Raw genomic sequence first — 22991 nt, 5'->3', positions numbered from 1 at the left:
AATTAATGTGTGACTGATGACAGTGGGTCTCAGAAAACACACACTTAAAAGATCTGAACATTCTTAAAAGAAACAGTAGTTCTGACGGACATTTATATAGACCCTTCCATCTTGTCTGTAACTATTAAACAGAAAAGCATGCTAGTATGTGATGGAATCGATGGTTTTGCTGAAAAACAGATTTATAACAGCTGCAATGTGATCACATGTACATAAGATTGTTCACAGGCTGAGGGCAGATAATTACACATTAATCATACAATTATCAGTAGGATTACAGCCTGCTATATTGTAAAGCAGTGACAGGTCTTGTTTTCAATCCTCCAAGCTCAAATAGTTTGGCTCTGACTTTTTTCAATTGCTATTTTATTAGTAGTGACAGCAATGCTGCGGCGAATTCTAGAGGCCTTGAGTAAGGAACATTTTCATACATTTTCAAAGAATAAGGAATGTCTGTGCATTACAGATTGAGCTCAATCTGTAGGCTCTTTATGCACATTTCACTCAAATTCTTTCTGTCTCTGACTGCCTCTGTCCTCCAGCGCTGGCCTGCTCCACTGACCTACAACCGCAGGCTAAGCGGAACAAGCCAGGTAATGTGAGAGCTCTGTGTCCACTTGTTGTGCTCGAACTGTTCTTTCACAGAAGTCTCTTTTACAATGCACAACCTCTCTCTAGCTTCCACTCACTCTATATCCGTCCCATCCCTTGGTCCCTCCCTTCTGTGTTGACCTACTTTTCTACTGACCTGGTTAGGCAGACGCCTGTCCACACCAATTAAACCCGAGTAGGACAAAGAAATGCTGTTGTTGCTGTCTTTGTGATTAGGTAAAGTCACCTTGCCAGTGTTGTACGGATAATGTGTTATTGCTAAAACTCATAATACATTGTATAAAGAAACAAAGAGGGCACTTTGTGGTTCTGTGTGTTTTATTATGTGGAAGAAAGACTCAGCCACCTAAAACCTTTACTTTGGTGTGTAAACAATCTGTTTCACATACATGTATCCTTTTTAAACATTATCTTCTTTTAAATGCAGCAATAAACAGTTAAAGAAAAGCTGTATGTCACAGTGGGAGATCTCTTTCTCCATCTCTGTCCCTCACTCCCAGACTTATTTCAGTTCCAGACTTGTCCTGTCTGCTTTTAGGCATGTCTGTCCTTCTTTTTTAGCCCAGTTTGCATAATATTCCCAGTGGTTGTATGTATCCTGGACAGTCGTGGCTTTTTTTATGCACCTGTTGGTAAGACCTTTGCAAAACATGACATCTAAAGCCAGGCAACTGGATCTTAGACTTTTTAGTTTCCAGGCCATCATAGCTGATGGTACTTAACTGGTCTGATGTCCTTCACCAGTTTCCCTGATTGCTGAATAGACTGTCAATAATTTTTGTAATTTCTACAATTAAATACTGTACACAACCAAGTATAATACTCTGTAAATTAGTATAAAACATGTACAAATATTTAAACTGTGTACTGTGTAAATATTTATGCTGTCTCAAATGACCTTATTGTAAATCTACTATACAATTCCACTGACTACATTAAAATATACGGTATAATTAACTTAGCTGTAAACTTTAACAAGACAGGTGCTTAGCTACAAACACCACATAGAATCTTTACATATGATTATTCAGAAGGTGTGTGTTAATTAAAAATACTGTATATATTCGCATGTCTCAGACAATAACTGTACTAGCTGCACAAGTCCTTAACGACACATTTGTATAAATGTGCTCAGTATATGTTACTGATTCTACAGCACTGGTTTCTATAGAGACACATTGCTGTAAAAAATTACAGAAATGTGACAAAAGGAAAAGAAGAGGCTATGATTCATGCTGATACAATCTAATCCTGTGCTTTATTTTTTCCTCTTTGAAGTAAATTGTTATAGTGTGTTGTTTGATTTTGTTTTTGAAACTCATGTTTTTCTTTTCCAAGGACATCCATGAACTGAATATGCAAGTATTTTTATGTGTGTGTGTGTGTGTGTGTGTGTGTGTGTGTGTGTGTGTGTGTGTGTGTGTGTGTGTGTGTGTGTGATTGTGTGTGTGTGTGTGTGTGTGTGTGTGTGTGTGTGTGTGTGTGTGTGATTGTGTGTGTGTGTGTGTTTTCCATTCTGATGCCCAGCTAGGTTTAGCAGTAGGCTGAGTAACTAAGCTGGGTAAGTGGGGCAGTGTTACATCAGGGAAGTGAACATGCATAAGTAGGTCTGAGACAAAGTGTGTCAGTGTGTCAGGTCTCTCTGAGCTAACCTGACTCAGGGCTTTAGCATCTGCTTAAAGCTTTATCTGCCATAATGCTTTTTCTGATGAGGAATGCTGCCCTGTGGTAGTTTAGCCACATTCATCCACTGCTTAGTTGTTTGCTGAAATCAAGGGCACATTCCGTCTAATTAGAAACAGGTCTGAAATGCTGGAATGTTGTTGAAGATATTTTTAACACTCTTGTTTGCATCAGTAGATGTGTTACATTATTTGTTTTTTACATAAATGGAGCAAAGTTATAAATCATAGTAAAAAGAAACTGAAGAACGGATCAACTCTCATAAAAGCAACATCTTTTTATTGTGTTCTTTTTCTTTCACTTTTTCAAATGTACCCATTGACTTTTTGACGGATATTAGTGTTGTAACATTGTGAATCCATTTCAAAACAGAAAGTGTGACAACAGTGTCACTCCATAACACAAGTCTTGTTGAACCTTTGTTTCTTTTTCATGAAATTATGAACAGAAAACACAAAGATCACTGAATTTAATACACATAGATTGAATGAGGGAAAAGGCTTTGAAAGGCGGGGAAGGGGTGAAGATGACGGAGGGCAGTTTAAATACATGAAAACAGGACAACACTTTTCTCAAAAATCACACATAATTAAAAAAAAGCACAGAATACAGTGTCATTCAGGGTAGAAGAAACTTTACATTTATACATTAATAAGTGCTGTATGCCAGACATGACATGTCGACTTGACTTAAAAATGAAAAACAAAAGACAGTGTGTCTAAATGAGGCACATTAAAAAAATTGTCATAAAAAATATCATTAAAATAAGTTAGATTGTTCCTGTCCTTAGTACGAGTATAGACTCTGACATGTACATGGAAATATGTAGGGCTGTGTTTATAACAGACTTAGAGATTCTGTGAACATCTGTGAGCTGAATGGCTTAAGTAAAGGTTGAAGGGCAGAACATAAAATCATGGCTGCAAACAGCAGCATTTTTACTGATCTAACTCAGTTACCTATTTATTTATAAAAGGTTAGACCTTTTGAAACATTTTTGTTGGTTACAATTGATTTATTTCAAGTCTTATGTAATTGTTGTAATTGAATTATTTGTTTTTTTAATTTATGACATTACACATACCTCAGCTTTGATTTTTGTTTAAACAATTTGGGGCATTTTGATTTGCTTTACTGAGAACTTTTCAAATAACAATTAAACAGTAAAAAAGGGTACTTAAATGACACCTGAACAGTAAACACAATGATACTATACAGTATTTTTGACAAATTAGTGAGTCATCAAAATCCTTTTTGCCCTTGTATTTTTTTATTTATTTTTTTAATTTTTAAAAAAAAAAAAAAAAAAAAAAAAAAAACCAAAACAAAACTGGATTTTATTCTTAAAATATATATTTATATATAATAATTATATCACAGTAATATACAAACCAAGTGCTTGAACGAGAAAGTGGTGTCTGGGATTGTGAATATGTTGATAGGAATAGGAATTGGAAAAATGAAATAGATATATGGCAGAGGTATGAAATGTAAAGCTATTGTCTTTCTTTGGTCAAGGGAATAATCCCAGAATGCTCAGATGTTTTGATATGTTTTGTGGTAAACAGCAACCTCTGATTTGGTATGAAAATGGACACAAACCAGTAAGTATTTATAGTTAGTGAGCAGGATAGAATGCCTCACACGTGGTTGCTATTGCCATGTTTGCTGTTACCTTGACATCATGTTATAACAAATTGTGATTGGGAAAATGTGAATAGTTCGTTCACTCCTCTCATTTGCTGCACAAGTGCTTTTGTAATTATGGGATGAGATACAGAAACAAAGCAGTCTTTACAGTATAATACAGTTTACCCAGAAGCTATGTCTGCTTTTGAAGCCAACATTTCTATGTCTAAGTCTCTGCTCCCAAAGCACACCAATTCCAGGTGGGAAGAGTTTAAGGATATGTCTGTTAGCATACTACCACAGTGGGTCCAATAGTGTCCTTTATACTTAGTCTTCCCTCTTACTCATTCTATTGCATACACCATGATTTTTTTTTTCCATAATCCATCCGTCTTTCCCCTGTTGAAGTGGCCTGCTTGCAGAACTCTAGGGTTGGTTGGCCCTTAACCCCTGGCTCTCGCTTTCTCAACCAACCTGAAGTTGCTGATTGGACTGTGGCAAAGCCAGGTAAGGATGCTGAGGTAATGGATGCACATGTGCTGGTGGTGTAGTTGGTGATTCTTGAGTTGCTGACCCAGCATTACTCAGGGATCTGTGCTTAAGGCGTAGTTTGTGCGGTAGTGCTGTACCTTTGACCTCTGCTTGACTGTCTCTGCTTTGGCTTTGTGGGGAGGAATTTGGTCCTCCAGCCAAAGGGGATTGCTGGTGATAACTTCCAGTTTCAGAACAGAATGAAGATGGGCACTCATCATCAGTTGATGCATCTTTGTCAGAATTGCGGGGATCACCTTCACTTAAGCAGGTGTCCTTTCCTGAGTGACCCTGATAGTATCCTTCTTTCCTGGGACCTCCTTCGTAACTCAATACTGGAGGCTCCTCATCCGGCTGGCTGTCATATTGGTATAGCTCTTCACCTCCTTGTCTGCAAAGGTCTGGTGCCATAGTCTCAGCCTTCTGACAACCAGCCACAAGCTGCTGATGCTGGGCCCTGTATGCTTGTTTCATTGCTGCTTCTCCATCTGAGAATTCATAAGGCAGAGTTTCTAAAGTCTTACTTTCATGCTGACTGGTTGCCTCTGATAGGCTTTCAGTGCTTTTAGTAGATCCCTCTGAAGGTTGGATTAGGATCTGTGGCAGTTTCTGTTGAGTGATTTCCTGAGGTCTTGAACTTTCGACAGGATATGAGACACTGCTAGAGCGATACAGAATCACGCTTCTTTGAGCAGTCTGCACAGGAGGTGCCGCAGTATTGACTACAGTCTCTTGGTGTTGTCGCTGTTGATGGTGGCTGTGATATTCTGATTGAAAGGTGTGTTGGTGATGTGGAGTGGACAACTCACGACGAATGTTAAACATAATTGGCGTGGTCGTGCTGTTTGCAATGTCCAAATCTAAACCTGGCCCTTCCTGCTTGATGTCATAGTTCATCGGCTCTGGACTGTCGCGGGAAGAACCATCAGACATATCTGACAGGGAACCTCGAGGAGAGTACTTAACTAACTGGGAAAGTCCCTCACCCCGGACAGACTGCTCGGCCTCTGAAGAATCAGAGTTCATCACTTGGGAGCCACTGGAATAGCCATTAGGGTAAAAATGACTAGAAGAAGAAGAAGAACATGTAGAAGTTCCATTCATTGCTCCTCCAATTTGCTGGCTCTTCTCCATGTAGGAGGCTGCACTGATGAGGCCAAATCTGAGTTTCAGCTGCAGAAGTTCAGTTTTTAGACGTACATTCTCATCATTCAGTGCAATAACTCTATTCTCTAAAACCATGTCATTGAGTCTCCGTTTTTCACGGGAGCGCTTAGCTGCTTCGTTGTTTTTGCGCCGTTTCTCCCAGTAGGAGGCATCTTTCTTCTCATCAGAGATAAACTCACGCTTGCGCCGGCAGGTCATGTTTGGCTTGGCTTTTAAAAGGCGGACAGAACGAGGGTTGTTCTTGGGTGAAGGAAGAGAGCTGTTATAGCCTGAGAAAGTTTCTTTATTCTCTATGGTTTTGCCTACACTGGACTTTGCTGGGCTAGGTGAGTTTACGCTTTCCATTATTTTTTAAAGAAATCCAGCTTGGAATCTTCTTGCTACCACAAAAATGGTAAATGATGGGAATATAAGGGATGGGGTGGAGGGGAAAGGTGGTTATCAAAATGGCTGCAAGGTCTCCCTCCTTTTAGTAGTCTTGAATGTTGGACTAAGTAGCCGGATCAGCAAATATTTTATGAGGTATTTTAGCTGCAGTTGGGGTCAAACTCATTGATTTTGCTGAAGTTCCTATAATAATAATAATAATAATAATAATAATAATAATAATAATAATAATAATAATAATAATAATATTTGTTAAGTGCCCAGATTGGCTAAAAAGATCAAAAATAGTTGAGCCTCTGTGACACGTTCCTGCATTTAACTAGTGTTGATCATCTAATGCACTCCCAAAGTAGTCACTCCAATAGCCAATAGGGTAAACAGGGCAGAAAACGTAGGAAATTCTTGAAGTCTCAAGAATGTGTAACTATTCGCTTAGGGCCACTGTGACCTGTCCTTTTTTGTGTAATTTCAGGGTTTTTTTCCACTCGCTATTCAAAAAGGCTATGTTAATAAGCTGGCAGTCAGAATCCAGTGCTCGAGGCGTATTGCAGGATGTAGGTCACTCAGTCTGTCTCAGCTTGTCAGACAGTGGGGAGGGGTGCAACCTCTATCTGAGCCTCCAGATGGCTATGTGCTAGAAGCCTGTGGACACAAAAGCAAAAACATATATCTGTTAATCCCTCTGAGAAGAACACAAGCTCTCATTCTTCAACATGTTTTTTTTTTGCTTCTTTTTCAGTAAAAAAATATCTCTATCCCTCCCAGTACATCTAGAAAATTTAAGGAGTTGGGTATGTATTTGTTATTGGGAGATCCTCACCTAATCCTGTGCTTAGCATGTCTGGCTTTAGTTGGACAGTCACCTATGGCAACGCTCAATTGTCTGTTCTGCAGTCCAACCACCGTCTGACCTTTTAGCCTTGCTATTGATCTCCTCTGTCTGTGACCCATGACCTCTGTTCTCTGCCTAAATTATGCCTATTATGAGGTAGCGCTAACAAAAGAAATGTTTGAATAATAATAAAAAATAGACAATGTTGTCTTACTAACGCCATTTTAATTCCTACAACTTGACATCCCTTAATTCCATTAGTTTGACTCACCAACTGTAAATGCTTACAGCATTAAACAGCAAAATTCCCCTACAGGATTGAGAGCTGTGACCATAACTGCATGTCTGGCAAGCATTAGCAATGAGCACATGATTTGTTTTTACATTCTGAAACACTAGCCTGTATTACATCACTGAGTGTGGGGAAATCAAAGCAAGGCTGAAGTAAATGCTTTTTGAAACATTACCATGTTACTGCTTCACTCCTTTGGACGCATAGCCGGAATAATCTGGTCAACAGATCAGTAATGTGTTTCCTACGTATGTATGGGTCAAGGAATAGATTCTAAAACAGCCAGGCAGGAAAAACAAAAACCGGGCAGGCTGATTGTGGTTATTTTCTGGGGATAAATCACTAAATTGCTATCAGATGGCAGCTAATGAAGGGAAAGGTGTATTTGTTTAACAATGAACAGGCAAGAATCTCACTGATGGTCAGTTGAAAAGCATAGACAAGCCCGAAGCCTGTATTTGGAAAAGTGTGACTAAGGAATGTTTTGTGAACATACGAATACACTAGGGAGGTAAAGTCGACCTGGCCAGACAAACATAACATAAGGACAGCAAGAGATTTTGGCTAATGTCTTCTCAGAATATGATAGAAATACATTCAAGCTGCTCAAAGTTTACAAATCTTGTCTCATCTGGCAAGACATTTTCATCCGTGAAAGGATTTTTACAGTAGCAAATGAATTTAAGTCCAAAATCTTTCAAGTTAAGACTAATTTTGGAATTTTCTGTTAACTTTTATAAATATGTTAAAGATCACTAGAGTTCAGGGGCAATTGGGTTAAATAGATAGATGCCTCACAAGGATAATGCACTGGCTAATCTAATATTCAGAGTTTAGAGCCCTCGAAGCACATAACTAAGGGTTAAAGAAACAGAGACTTTCTTCTTTGCTGGCCCACTAACCCAGAAAGTGGGCAGCATGTGAGACAAGGCTGTGCTCAAATATAGGTCAGGAATGCTTCAGCAAGAGCTGGAGCTAGGAAACGGGAGGGAGGGGTCAGATATTTAGCTAAAAATAGAGGGATGTGAGCAAAAGATTGAGGGAGACTGAGACTAAGAACGAGGCAGACAAAGAGGAAAAAAGGGAGGGGAAAAATAACGGTTCATAGATGATTGCAGTCAGAGACAAGTCTTGAATACTGGCAGTGCTAACAAAGGGCCACCTCACTATCTCTGAAGCAGACTGAATGATAATACATTACGTTTGGAAACATTGCGATAAATAAATTCTAAAAAATAGTGTAAATAAATAAATACTGTAGCTATCTAACCCAATTTTTTATCGCTAATACTATGATTATTGCAAGCAACTACTTAACAATATGCCACTTTTAAACCAGGTTAGATGCAGATTAAATTAAGGATCACACACCATTTATAGTGAGACAAAGGATCTTGTGCTTCTTGATAATTTGTGGGGTAAATAACAGATAAATTGTATTAATGATGTGGTGATCACCTCTGACAACAATATTATGTTTACTTTTGTTTTATGTTCAGTGTCTAACAGACACAGTGAAGAGACACTGCTGTAGTCAAAGGTTGGGGCGAGGCATGGAAACTGCCACGCACGTGTTGCTTTGGGGTTTCTTTAAAGTAATGGAAATAGCAATGGACAAGCTGTTGACCCCATGGGTCAAATTATAATTGTCATGTGGTGTGGGGGCTTAAAGTCTGTGGCTGATCTCATCTTCTCTAAAAAAAACTGCTGTTTTCAGATAAAAGGATTTGGGATTTATGGAGATCCAAGAAATGCATTGTTATTTACATTACATTTTCCCATTTTAAATAAATCAATATTATATTTTGCCTTTTTATTTACTGACTCACAAAACTGGCCACACAGGAGGGAAAATCAAGCTCAAATAAATTCGGCTGATTTGTGAAAAAAAAAAAATTGCAGTCTTTATTTGGTGGTTAGTGTTTGATTTGATCAGAAAGTGAATACATTGCTGTTTTTTGCCTTTCTGAGATATTTCCTATGCAAATATACTTTCATCAAAATCCATGCAAATTTGCTTGGGGTCGGTACACTTACTCAGGCTGATTTGTAAAATTTCACAAACAAATTTTTAACGTATACCTATTTAATTATCTGCTGTCAAAAGGATTGATTCGGCAGAAGCTGTTCCCAAACTCACTGGTCCACGGCTGAACCTACTGTAGGCCACTGTAGGCTACACATTAGGTCAAGTGCACACTGCTAATAAGTGTATTACTTTCAATTATTAATGAAAGTATAACAACAAATTGATGCAAAATAATACTTATGATAGTATACAAGGACGCGCCCTTTTCCCGTTGTGTGTGTCTCCTTTGTTATGACGATGAGCATTTCGGCACATGGAGGAGTCCTTATTCTGGTTTCCTCTGCTGTAGGACACGTTCCCTCCCTTTGACAAACATGACCTACATTCACAATTAGCGCGCGCGCGCGCGCGCGCACACACACACACACACACACACACACACACACACACACACACACACACACACACACACACACACACACACACACACACACAGCCCATGCATCACGGGTGTTTCCGCCGATTGCATCATCTTTTGTCCGACTCAGGCCATTTAATTCATTCAAAACTGGAGAATCGTCCCCATATGTTTAGTCCTGATACTGCAAATGCATCAAGTGTAGTGTGTAGAGTAAACGAATTGCAGGAACAGCATGAGTACAGTGTGGTATAGTGATGAAAAATGGGGTTGACTGTCACGGTCACATGCAACATTCACCGTTTTTGTGTCCATTTATCAGAGCCACGTTCGCAACCACAGACTCTGGAATATCCTACTAAGCATCTAAGTAGCACAAAATAATAAACCACCAGATGGTTCTTACAGTATGTTGTTTTTACGCACAGCTGTGAAACGCTGCGCCCTTCTTGCTGCGTAAAGCAAACTGATCAGCTACATGTTGCAATGATGTTACCGTTTTATTCCAAACACCAGGAATCGGATATCCACTTGAACTTGGCGAAAGTAGGTTATTAGGCTAGGTCTGGACACAAAGCACACACTCTGTAAGCTGTTCATCTAACCGCACAACGTCACACAACGCATTTAACGCATGCAGGTATGTCCAGTGGTGTGTTATAGTAAGAGTATAAAATGATCTGGCGGAAAAAAACTGCGGTTAGTAAACACTGGCAGTTCAGTTAGTTATGGCTTTGAAGTCTGGTTCCTGTCTGTTTAGTTCAAAAGTTCCGGGCGGTCACTTCTCCTTCAGCCAAAGTCAACAGTCCTAATGCCATAAACAAGGACGCACAGGGGTGTAGGCTAATTCTTTCCCTCGGGCTGGTAGGAAAGGGTTAACGGACTGATACTAACACCCGCATTAACCTTAATCTGGACGGCAGGTTACAGGTGACGGCCAGAAGCATGTCATCATCCCTAAGGTTCTTAAACCGGAATCAGAAACTGCTTCACATTGGATCTGGTGCATCAGACCCAAGTCAATTCTACCACAATTTCATTTTAAGAATGCAATTGTAACTATTTACTATTAACTAAATGCCAAGCACATCAGTCATGAAGCCTAAGTACAGCCCAAGCAACAGACATATGCACTGAATGCGTGGTCTAAGTGTCTCATGAGTTCGTTTATAGGCTCGTGTTGTTAGCAGCAATCCCGCACTGGAATATAGAGACTTGTCTATAAGCCTCGCCTTGACATTGAGAAAAATGCACCCAGACCATGAGCTTTATAGCTGGCTTACTGACCGCACGTTTTAAAGAACACAGCATGAAACAAAAGCCTGTAGTATTCCACTCTGTTACGTGCGCGCACGTGCTCCTCGATGCAAAAACATGGAAGACGGGACATTTTAAACAATAACGTTAGACATATTACGTCACAATACGAATATTCCGACCCGCGTGTTTATTGTGTTGCCGCCGCTACTGGTACAACAGCTACTGACTTCCAGATGACCCTCCGAGCGCCATGCATTTACACAATGGATCCAAAATTAGAGCTAAATGATGAAAAAAAAAATTCCAACACCAAAAGCTTACCTTTGATGATTTACACACGTATCCAAAACGAATCGCGACAACACAGACACTGTTCAATGTATAGCCGGGTCGGATAGGCAAAAACTGCTAAGACATGCAAAGTGTCACGATTCTCGTTCAGCGCTCTGCTCGTATGCGGGCACGCGTTCAGTGGGACGCGTATTTTGGTTCCTCGTGTTGTGTTGTTGAGGCGCACTCATGTCCTCCCTCCCTCGCTGTGCTGGAAATATATGTTAGTAGGTCACAGTTGCATAACTAGTTGCATAACATCTCCCTCTCTCTCTCTCTCTCTCTCTCTCTCTCTCTCTCTCTCTCTCTCTCTCTCTCTCTCTCTCTCTCTCCCTCAGTCCATCCTCGAACCATGTTGCAGCAGCAGAGACAGCAGGGAGGGACTAGGCACGTAGCCAGACGTGATCCATGCGTATAATAAGGTTACCAGAGGGAGACGCAGAGAGATCCTGAAACCTAGAGAACAGAAGACATTTTTAGAAACAAACCCTCACAGAGACGATATAAAAAGAACTGCTTGGTATGAGAGGATTGCAGGAGGGGAGCTATAATCCCTCTGACACTACACCCATTTCAACTTTTCTCAAGTTCTGGAAATAGTGAATGCATACGCAATGTTTTTCTTACTGTTGTTACTACAAATTGTAAATGGATTGTCTACTTATGCACATAGATTAAAGCTGGGATCAGTGCACATCCTTTGCAAGTCAAGAGATGGCCATAATAACGTGGGGAAGAAGTGGATGGCCACAAATAACAACCTCTGCTCTGTGCTTAGTTTCTGTACACACATGAGCTTGACTGACTGTACTGTTACCCACTACGTGCAAGGTAAAGTAGGTGGTTTGGTCTGGGAAACCATATTTTTTTTTCATAGGTGAGTGTTATTTGCAAATGAAGGTTATGTGTGTGAATGCAACGTGTGAAAAGATGTATTTAACAGTCTGGAGTCTGTCTGGTGAAGCTAGTTTAATCACCATGGGGTTTTAATAGATAATTATATAACAAGCACCAACAAGACCTCCATTATTTTTTTAAGCAAGACACGGAACAATTAAATCTGCATCTGCAGAGAAATCCACTGTTGTGAGTCACAAATGTCTGGGAGGAAAATAAAAGATAAGAAGCGTCGCAGCTCAGATGACGGTCTGGTGACACCTCAATACGAAGATGATGGATTTATTTTAATCTGCATGGGTCAGATAATTATAGCATCTTATATATATATATATATATATATATATATATATATATATATATATATATATATATATATATATATATATATACACATATCAGCTCAGCTTAATGCTGAAAGCGCTACATTGTTATATAGATGTAAAAAAAACAACACACCACATTTTTAATTTTTTAATCCTCAACTCCTGGTCTTTCAGTTCTTTTGTCTGTCAGTGGTGGCATTCATGACGGCATTGCGATAGCCTTGAACTTGCCAATTCTCTTTCTCCCCCTTAATTCTCATTGGTCCCGCCCACTCCCCCCGTACCCCACCCTACCCCACCCAGCTTCGTGGGTAGGCGGTTTCCATGGTAACTGTCACCAAGCCTGCCTAGTAACAGCCATCGTCTCATGCTGCATAAAGGGTGAAGGGGGTCGGAGGAGCGAAGAGGCTCAGGATAGCGCGAGCGCGTGTGTATGTATTTATGTATGTGTCTGTGTATGTGTGTGTGTGTGTGTGTGTGTGTGTGTGTGTGTGTGTGTGTGTGTGTGTGTGTGTGTGTGTGTGTGTGTGTGTGTGTTTGTGTGTGTATGGATGATGGCAGGCAAAACAAGCTCTTTTACCTAAGCTCAACTGTCACCTACAATAATTCTGTAATTCTAGGCACTGCAGAATGACCTAATTTTACATGAAACTAGGGGTAACCCCCAAATGTAAGAAGTTAACAAAAAAACAAACAAACAAACAAAAAAAAAACCCCAACAATTGCTCGACACCATTGTGCACGTGTCTGCGTGTTTTAGATTGGAGTTTCCACGTACTTTGATAGAATCATAAGCTTGTCTAGTGGCTCACGTGTTCTTGTAAAGCTGTCTAATTATATGCTGATCTACTGATAAGAATGTGAAGAATGCTTTCTATTTAAAGAACACTTTAAAGAAGCAATGCGCAATGTCTCATTGAAATTAATGAATAAATTCAATAAACAAAATGTGTAAAGAAGAAAATGGTATTAGAACAAAATGGTGAATTTTGCCGATTGATTCTTTTTAAGGATTATATACAGAAACTAATTATTAGAATAAGCTAAAATGGGTTTATAATTGAATTGCTTCTATAGTTCTATAGGCGTTATGTACAATCATAGTATGTGAAGTATTTCATATACTAAAAAAATGGCTTTAAAATTGCACATAAGCACTGCATTAGGAATAGGAATAATGAATGAATTACGTAATTGCTGCCCTCTTGTGGATGAAGAATATAGTTAAATTAATCCCGATTATGAAATAACAGTTTCATATTATACACAGTCCATCAGTTTGTCTGACTCTTCAGCCCCTTTGTGTGTAAAGAATTGTGTGAAGTGCTACTATAGACTTCATAGTTATATATTTTGGGATTTGCTACAGACTGCAAATCACAATTATTTGGATGTATTGTAATGAGACATAACGGAGAAGCATCGCTGCATGGTGTATAGCTGTCAAAGTCTGAAATTAGCTGTGAATATTTGGCATTGTACAGCATTTTATACAGCAATTGTAAAGCTAAGATGAATAAGATGTTTACTGGTATTTCTTTGGGCAACACACTGTGACAAGCTGTGACTCATTTCCAAACTGTCTAGGTCCTAAATCAAAAATTCCCAAGAATAATTGCAATTACTCAGCTGCTGTGGCTTCCAGTAAAATATTGTGTAAATGTAGGAATGTCTGGGTTTTGTTGGGTCCTGTAAGGGAGGTGTGAATGCCAAACTAGGGTAAGGAGCTCCATCAGTCAGTTATAGACATGTTTCTACTACTAGTTAAAAGCCAGCTAGTGGGCTAGAGAACTTGTGATATAATAAATAGATCGTAAAGTCACCAGGAAAAGTTTAGTTAAACGTTTTAAAAGACAGAGACAGAGAGACAGAGAGAGAGAGAGAGAGAGTGAGAGAGAGAGAGAGAGAGAGAGAGAGAGAGAGAGAGAGAGAGAGAGAGATTATTCTAGTTCAATTATCCTAGTAATCTAATTCCATGAGTACTTTTTCACTCCAGTTCAATAGTTTCGGATATCATTTGCTTATTTTAATATGTAATCCAGTGACATATATGCCATCGTGGTTCCTAACTGTATATCCACCTACTGTGCAGGAAGTAATCATCAGTAATCAGTAATCAAGATTATGTTATGAATCAGATCAGATTTATACATAAACAAGTTTGATTGCAAAGAAGACAACTATATGTTGGCAAATATTTATTCACATATAAAAACACTGAAAACACACACATAAATACACAAGGCAACACAGGTTTTTACCACCATTATACACATTTTACAGTGTTTTATTTACTAGTTACACACAATCCTGACCTCAAATGGCAGTAACAAGCAGTATAAAGGGGAAAGGCAGGAAAAGGCATTTATGTGATGTGTTGGGCTACAATACTATGATATTGTGCATATAGCATTTTATCATGATACATATTATTATTATTATTATTATTATTATTATTATTATTATTATTATTATTATTGTTATTATTATTATTATTCATATTATTATTCATATTATTATTAAAAATTGTCCACAAAATACTCCAGACCTATTTTGTTTCCTAATTATATTCTCCATTCAGTAAAAGCTTGGAGTGGTCATTAGTATTTGCATACTCAGCAAAAACATGTATGTCTTCCCTTTTCAAATCTGCATGACATACATATAATGAAGTTAAACTATAAGACAAACTATAATGGAATATTTAACCTGTAATCACAGTCAGCACCAAACTCATTTCCTATTCATTTTCAAATCCATAAATCTGACATATAACGGCAGAGCTGACAATTTATATGGAAATGCTGTGTTACAACAATGATACACTTTGGTTTGGTGACCCACTGGAGTCTAGCAGTAATGTATGCTTGTGTAGAGTGACTGAAGTGCCTTAAGCCTTAAGAACCTGCTGGTAATTTTTTTCTCCCTGGTTTAAGGAGTTGCAGCACATACTGTATAGTGACATCCATACTGTATATCCATAGCACACAACCTTCTTTAATTTTCTCCTCCTGTTACAAAACTAGTTATAGGAACTGAAGGACAGTATAGGAGTCTACTGGCTACTACTAGTCATGACAGTGACCTAAAATTTAGTTTCAACACTGGTCTGAATAAAAACCTTATGATTTATTGTTTATGGCTGGGTCTGGCTTAGAAAGACCAAGCTCCCTGTATTCAATTACATGTAGAATTTAAGATCTTTAGTTCATTTTGGAGAGTTGCTCAGAGAAGAGCTTCTTGAGCTGTGCCACTTCTTCGCCAAGGGAACTAAGTTGAGATTTGAGCATGCTGTTCTCAGCGTTGTAATATGCCTCACTGTGGTTCCCATGTGGCTGACCACTGCTGCAACCACCAATCGGGCCCCCGTGATGATGAGGGAGCATTTTTCGAGATTCATCTCCTTCATGCTGTGACCAAAGTCGAGCCCCTTCATTCATGCCAAATGCGAAATGATTTCTGGGGTTTTCCCGTGCTCCTGTATGCTCCAGAGGACTGCGTCTTTCACTTTGGTTCTCACTTTCGCTGCTGCCTGGACACTTGAAGCGTAATTTATGTGGGAGACTCTTCATACCTTCGACTGAGTCCACACTTCCATGCGCTATGGATGTGTGCCCTATTGGGACCTGTGCCACAACAATATCAGGGGCAGGAGAGTGGTGATATTCGCAGCCCAACTCATCAGATCTGCTTGGAGACAGTTTGCCATGATCACTCAGCCGGTCCTCAAAAAACACAGGACTTCCAACACTGGAACCTCCAGGAGTTGAGAAGCCTGAGTCCTCTGACATGTTGCCATTCTCCCTGATACCACGTCCAATGTGGAATACAGCCTGAGTGGAATTTGGATGGGGCACCATAGAAGTACTGGGGTGAAGCCCATCTTCACGGACTAGGTAATAATGTGAGTTGGCAGGTTGTGAAACACACGGGGCTGTGGTGGTTAGTGGAAGAATGGCTGCATTTGAAGGTTCTTTGACCAAGCCAAAGCGATATTTAAGTGCTAGTAGTTCTGCTCTGAGCCTGGCGTTCTCCTCAAGCAGCCCAAGTACACGGTTCTCCAGCACCATGTCATTGACCCGACGCTTCTCCCGCGAGCGCTTGGCTGCTTCATTGTTCTTCTTGCGCTTGTCCCAGTACCCTTCATCCTTCTTCTCCTGGGGGATGAACTCACGCTTGCGCCTTAGTGTGTTTCCACTCGGGCTCACCTCTTTGCGTTTCAATGCTGATGTGCGGCCTAACAGCGAGCGAGCCAGCAGACTGCTTGACGACAGTATGGAGACAGCCTCTTCTGTGAAAGACATTGTGTTGCTGTTGGTCGCCACATCTAATCCTAGCATTCCCGTGCTCACAGCCTCCACAGCCGGCAGCACCCCCGCACTCTGCTCTCTCATTTCTTGAGATCCCTCTTCAAACATTCTGAGAACAAAAGTGTCAAGTCACACAAGTTTCCTTTTTTAATTTAGGTCAGCTTCAGCTTCGTTTGTTTAACAGCTCCACCTAGAGACCAAAGAGAGAAACAACAAAAAACTCGCTTTAAATCGTTACGTAAGATCCATTACAACACAATGTTATGTAACTCAGAAGCTGTTTCCAGTAAGGCGTTTGTGCAACATGCCGTAATCGAGCCAAAAGACCTTCGGCTATATTTACTGTTTGCTTGCTACCTCTTAAAGGCACAGACATAATTTATCGCTTCGATTTAGAATTTTAAGCGTATCATTTCTCGTTCCGTTTGGAAGAGTGATAGATTGTTTTTTTCCTGCACATTCTGACACTAGATTTATTACGCTTCAGCTGTTAGAATTAGAATTTTAGAGCTAAAGATCATTCAGCCCGGACGTTGAACCGAGTGCATGACGTCACGCGATAACGCAGAAAAGTGATTTCTAGGAATTCTGCTGATCTTTACACAGAACACATTGTGTCCCGGTGACTGGGTTACAGCTGAAACCTCGATAACTAGAAGTGCTTTCAGGCAATACAGAGACATAATAATAATAATAATAATAATAATAATAATAATAATAATAATAATAATAATAATAACAACAACAACAACAACAACAACAACAACAACAACAATAATAATAATAATAATAATAATAATAATAATCCCTATCATAACCACTGATTATCTGGTCCCAAGTGGCATTAAAATACAGATAACTGAAGATACGCAAAGTTTTTTTTTATTCCGTAAAACAAAAACAACAGCAGACAATGAATTATGGTCTAAATCCAGACATCTGTGAGGTTTTCTTTTTTTTGGTAGAACGCTATCTCAGTGTCACATGACATTCCTGCACTAAATAATACTGTATTTTTGGCATAATATCATCAGCATGTTCGGGGAATTAGAATTAATGGATCTGCTTCAACACACAAGGTGAACTTGTATCAGTTATATATTACATGCTTCATTTATTTGGTTAACACACCGTTATTTGGGTCTATGGTGAGAAAAAAAAACAATAGTAAGATAAAAAGCGTTTTTTTCCTGGCAATAATTCAAAACTTGCTTTCTAGGAAATTGCCAGATGCTGTCTGCTGAAGTTCAGGAATAAAAACACAACAAAATCAGTGTCCAGTCTGTTAATATGTGTCCTTACCTTTAAAATGATCTCATGAGTCCCGACCAAAGGAAAATCGCGTCCAAGTGAAAGCAGCTATTTTCAGTGGATTACAGACTTTAAGATGTTAAATGTGTCATCTGGTGTAAAGTGCTAGAGAATGTCATCTACGTGCCGAAACCTATCCCGGTTCGTTTGTGCTCCGTTTGAACGCTGCAGCTCCTATTTGTAGCTTTGCATATGGGGTTCAGCCGAGGACGCTCTCTATCCTTGCCTGAACTAGCGGCTCTCCAATGAGTCGGTTCCTTTTTAAACGAATCGTTTAAGTAAGCACGGAGATTCGATTCGCAAGAACAAACGAATTAACAATTTCGTGTGTGTGCGTGTGTTTTTCTTTAAAGGACATATTTTCATATGAGTTTCTTCTTCTTGTCTAAGCTTGTGGTTGTATTATTCATCATCGAAGAAGTGAAGCTTTGAAGTACAGAAATTCTCAGACTTAGGAGTTCTCAAGCCAGTTATTAAGTGTAAAACAATGTTTAATAAATAAATAAATAAATAAATCGATAGATAGATAGATAGATAGATAGATAGATAGATAGATAGATAGATAGATAGATAGATAGATAGATAGATAGATAAAAAATAAAAACAAGAATAATAACAATAATAACAATAACAACATCAGTATTATTATTATTATTATTATTATTATTATTATTATTATTATTATTACTGATGTTGTTGTTGTTATTGTTATTATTGTTGTTTTTATTTGTTTGTTTGTTTGTTTGTTTTTGGGATATTATGGGCTTTATTCTGGGTATTTACATTGGTTAAAATCAGGTAGCCTTTTTAATTTGAATGATCTGACAGTCAAAGTGAAAAACAAGACAACCAACCACATGTTTTCCTACCATCATATTCATTCAAATAGTTCTGTATTCCTAAATAATTCACATACAAGACCCAAACCTGTTGCATTGTTTTAGAACATGTTTTTACTTCTATTACTACCGCTACTACTACTACTACTACTACTACTACTACTACTACTACTACTACTACTACTACTACTAATAATAATAATAATAATAATAGTAATAATAAAATATATGTTATATAATAAACAAATAACATTAGAGCCTGCAGGGTCATAAAGCCTAAACTCAAATTAAATTTTTTCTTCATTTGCATGAATGGAAACTAGGTATATAAATTTCACAATTATCCTTAATTATTGTATACGAAGTTCAGAAAATGTAACAGCACCTTTGTTTTATAAGATGAACAATTCAATAGCAATTCACGGATGTGAAAAATAAGGTGTGTGGTGAGAAACATATTCAGAAGTTTTCATACTTTATCTTGACTGTTTTTTTTTAACATTTGGAAGATTCCAGAAATGCAATTAGTGACTTTTAGAAGCATCTGTTTTGCCCGCTGTTATAATCTGGAGTTCATTGAGAATGTACCTCTGGCTGTAAAAGGGCCTACCTTCAGAGATGATGCATTTTTGACCTTGATAACATGACAAAATTCAAGCATCTCAGTCATGACATAAGCGTAAGTGGATAAATATGTGGACCCCATTGATCCTTCTTAGTTCACAAATCAGAAAAAAACAAAACAAAAACAAAGTCCTTTCATGCCTTGCAGTTATTTTGTGCTCAATTTTATACCTTCAACTCCGAAATTCAACTCAGAAATTTTTCCTAATGAGGAACTGGACTTGTGGAGGTCCACAGATCTATTATGTTCCCGTCTTTTGTCTATTTAAACAGACAGACAAGCTGCATTGGTTTGAAGTGTTCTGAAAGAGCTTTATTAATAAGTGTTTCATCTCATTAAAAGGAGCTCTTAAATACATTTTCTGAACTCAAGCATCCTTCACACTCAGTAATTAAGAATAATGGCAAAAGCCATATACAGTAATTAGATTCCATTTATACACTTATATAAAGAAATGAGTTTAGACCCTTGACCCTACTAGCTTTATTGTGTAACATCTTCGGGTTTTATAGGTGATATAATTAGGAAAATGCACATTGAATGAATATGATTGTAGGAAAACATGCGGTTAGATTCCTGTTTTCACTTTGACTGTCAAATCACTTAAATCAAATATTCTTTGTTCACCAAATGGAAAGGAAGTCCAAAAAATAAAACCATAATATTCCAGAAAAAAGAATGTACACTGTGCAATTATTTCTCTTGGATGACGAGTTATTATGTTTTGAATATGCATGTTGGTTGTCACATCCAGTCCGGTGTAATATATTACACATCAAGTGAACAGACAGTTCTCAAACATGATGTGCTGATGGAAGCAGGACAAATAGGCAAGCATAAGGATCTAAACACTTTCAACAAGGTCAGATTGTGATGGTTAGACAACCGGTCTATAATGTTTTTATAATGGTTTTCCTGTATGCAGTGATTAGTACCAAAAGCATAGACTGGTCAGATTGCCCATACTGATCCATGTCCATTGCTGAAAACACATACTATCCGAACGCAGTGTGGTTTTAAGTAATAGTAAACCTTGAGTCCTAGCATTTATGTGGATGCTTCTTTGAAACGTTATTGTCCAATGGTTGTGGCCTTTTCAGCAGGATAATTCTCTCTGCCACACTACAGAAATTGTTCAGGAACGGGTTCAAAGCTTTAAAGATGAGGACTTGGCCTCCAAATTCCCCAGATCACAATCTGATGGAGCATCTGCAAGATGTGCTGAAACCTGACTGAGTTACGACACTTCTATCAAGATGAATTTACAAATAGTTCAGTTTTGTTAGAAATGTGTGGAAGGCTACCTCTAGAGTTTGATTCAAGATAAGCAATAAAAAGGCACAGAATTCTAACAAAGACATTTGACCCACTGAAAATCTGATATAGTAAAGCTCCTATACTGTAAGTGTCTCTCGGCTATTATTTTGAAATGACCTCTCATGGAAAGACACTAATCTAATCTAAACAGGTTAACACAGTAGATGCACACTAGCATGAAACTGAGTTTGAATTTCTTTAGCCTAGATGCAGCTGTATATGACGAATTAAAACGAATGTACTAGAACATGATTGTCTCGCTCAAGAAGATCAAAATTGGTTAATAATAAAAAAAAAACTCTGAAAATAAAATTTTGCAATAACTGTTGCACTCTCTAGATATGAAACTTGTCGTGGCTCTTTATAAAAGCCTCAAGTGACTTTAGAAGTTACAGGAAGAGACTTTAGACGAGTGCTGCTAATTTCTCCAGTGCCGTAATATGAATTTTAATTTGAAAACATTTTATGAAAAAAAAAACCCATAAACAAAACAAAACCCACATAGTATTAAAATAATTTGTGTTTTAATAAAATTATTCACATTTGAGCTCAGATGCATATAAATTTAAATATGAATTCAATCTCATTTTCAATAATGTCATATCTTGTTTATGCCACAAGACCTTAATAGTATTATAGGTTAGAGGTCAGAATTTCTGCACCTTTAATGTCTCAGGGTATCTCAACCATCAGTATATTTCTAAGCTAGAATAACATTAGTTAAATCTGCTCTAATTATTTTGTGACTGATGATTATATGTGCATTACTTTATTTATTGAGGCCATTGGGTGTGCTTGTACAGGGACTGGATACATGAGAGCATTGTATTAGCTCACACTTGACTTAGTAACGGATATGCCTGCATTTATTTCACAACTCAAGTTTCCTAATCTTAGCAGCACAAGCTGTGCCATGTACGAACACAACTTGTCTTACGTAACACTTGATAAGACTCACAACTTCATGATATTGTGTTATATGGTGTGCCTACTACATGCATATATATAAAATTGCATGTGATATATTAAAGGTGAAATGTGAAGAATGAAATTCTGAAATTCTGAGTACTAATTCATGTTGTTCTTAAGATGCTCTGGTTTTGATGTGTTATGTTTTAGATTGTCTCATTTATCGGACATGTCTCACCTGTATGTTAGTGGCTAAATATGTACTGATGTCATAGCAAGTTATTCAAACGTGTGTGTGCGTGTATTAACTGTGATAATCCTCACTCTCAAGCACATTAACACACTCAGACACCTCAGTAGACGGAGTAACGCTGCTTTGTGGCATTATATCGTTAAAGTGCAAGACAAATAAAATTGAATTCAAAAGTGCAAAAATAAAACAATTTAAACTGAAGGATCACTGAAGTGCTTTTTATTATGTATACTAATGGTTTTATGTTAACGTTAATTGCTCATCAGTACATTAAGAAAGAAGGTGCATGCTAAGACAGGATGTGTTAAGTGTTATGTGTTAATGTACATATAATAAAATAAATCTACTGATGTTTTTGTATGAAAATATTTTTTTCATTAACATTTGAACCTCAACATTTAATCCAAAATACAAATCTAAGCCAGACAAAATAAACAAGCACCTAAACAGATCACCTTTAACGCTTTGTTTTCTAACCCTGCTTGTGAATGTTTTTCCCAGCCTTCTGCTCTGGTAAAGCAGACTGAATAGAGTTTGTCCCCATCTGCTCTCTAGCATGGGTTTACCAGTTCATGTGGGAAAACAGATAATCCCTATAAGCCTTCCTGCTCTCTTTCACCATCCCTAAGCTTTCACAACCCCTTTACAGTATTACTTTACTCACTCTGTTTCACACTCATCAATATCTACATGCTTTTATTAAGCCTATATTCTTAGCCACTCAGTACAGCTTTTTGTTTTCTTCATATGTCTTTCTCATCTGGCTGTCTTTCTTTCTCTCCGTTCACCTTCTGTGCCTGCATAATAAACATATGTGCCGAACCCAATGTTATTCTCAAGAGGATATGCTGTGTGTCGTGCCAAAGTAAAATGTGTACAGTAAGTTAATGTGATCCTCAGTTAATGTGGAAAGAGCATCTCGCAATACTTTTAAAAAAATTTAACGAATGAAGAATTGATGTGTATTAAGTAAATATTTGAAGTACCTGTACATGTTAATCCATTTTCATCATTTCTTTTATAGATATAAGAAT

General features: G+C 38.1%; 2 protein-coding genes across 3 annotated transcripts; both read right to left on the bottom strand.

Moving 5' to 3' along the window:
• Positions 1-2557: 2557 nt before the first annotated feature.
• nfil3-2 (nuclear factor, interleukin 3 regulated, member 2) lies at positions 2558-11472 on the bottom strand. Its single transcript, XM_027141626.2, has 2 exons — positions 11162-11472; positions 2558-6651 (listed from the first exon to the last, which is right to left on the bottom strand). The coding sequence occupies exon 2, from the start codon at positions 5965-5967 to the stop codon at positions 4390-4392; it is 1578 nt and encodes a 525-aa protein (XP_026997427.1). The 5' UTR covers positions 5968-6651; positions 11162-11472; the 3' UTR covers positions 2558-4389.
• Positions 11473-14578: 3106 nt separating this feature from the next.
• nfil3-6 (nuclear factor, interleukin 3 regulated, member 6) lies at positions 14579-18266 on the bottom strand. Of its 2 annotated transcripts, none has more exons than XM_047801075.1 (2): positions 18006-18266; positions 14579-16812 (listed from the first exon to the last, which is right to left on the bottom strand). In XM_047801075.1, exon 2 carries the CDS (start codon positions 16809-16811, stop codon positions 15597-15599), a length of 1215 nt encoding a protein of 404 aa, XP_047657031.1. In that variant the 5' UTR covers position 16812; positions 18006-18266; the 3' UTR covers positions 14579-15596. The 2 variants fall into 2 exon arrangements, with proteins under 2 accessions (XP_047657031.1, XP_026997393.2); XM_027141592.2 differs by having other exon boundaries at positions 14579-16893; positions 18006-18260.
• Between the last annotated feature and the right edge of the window lie 4725 nt (positions 18267-22991).

The sequence above is a fragment of the Tachysurus fulvidraco genome, chromosome 15 (assembly GCF_022655615.1).
Source record: "Tachysurus fulvidraco isolate hzauxx_2018 chromosome 15, HZAU_PFXX_2.0, whole genome shotgun sequence".
In the NCBI taxonomy this organism is placed as follows: Eukaryota; Metazoa; Chordata; class Actinopteri; order Siluriformes; family Bagridae; genus Tachysurus; species Tachysurus fulvidraco.
The sequence above is the reverse complement of the archived record's forward strand: the minus strand, read 5'-3'. Positions and strand labels throughout refer to the sequence as shown.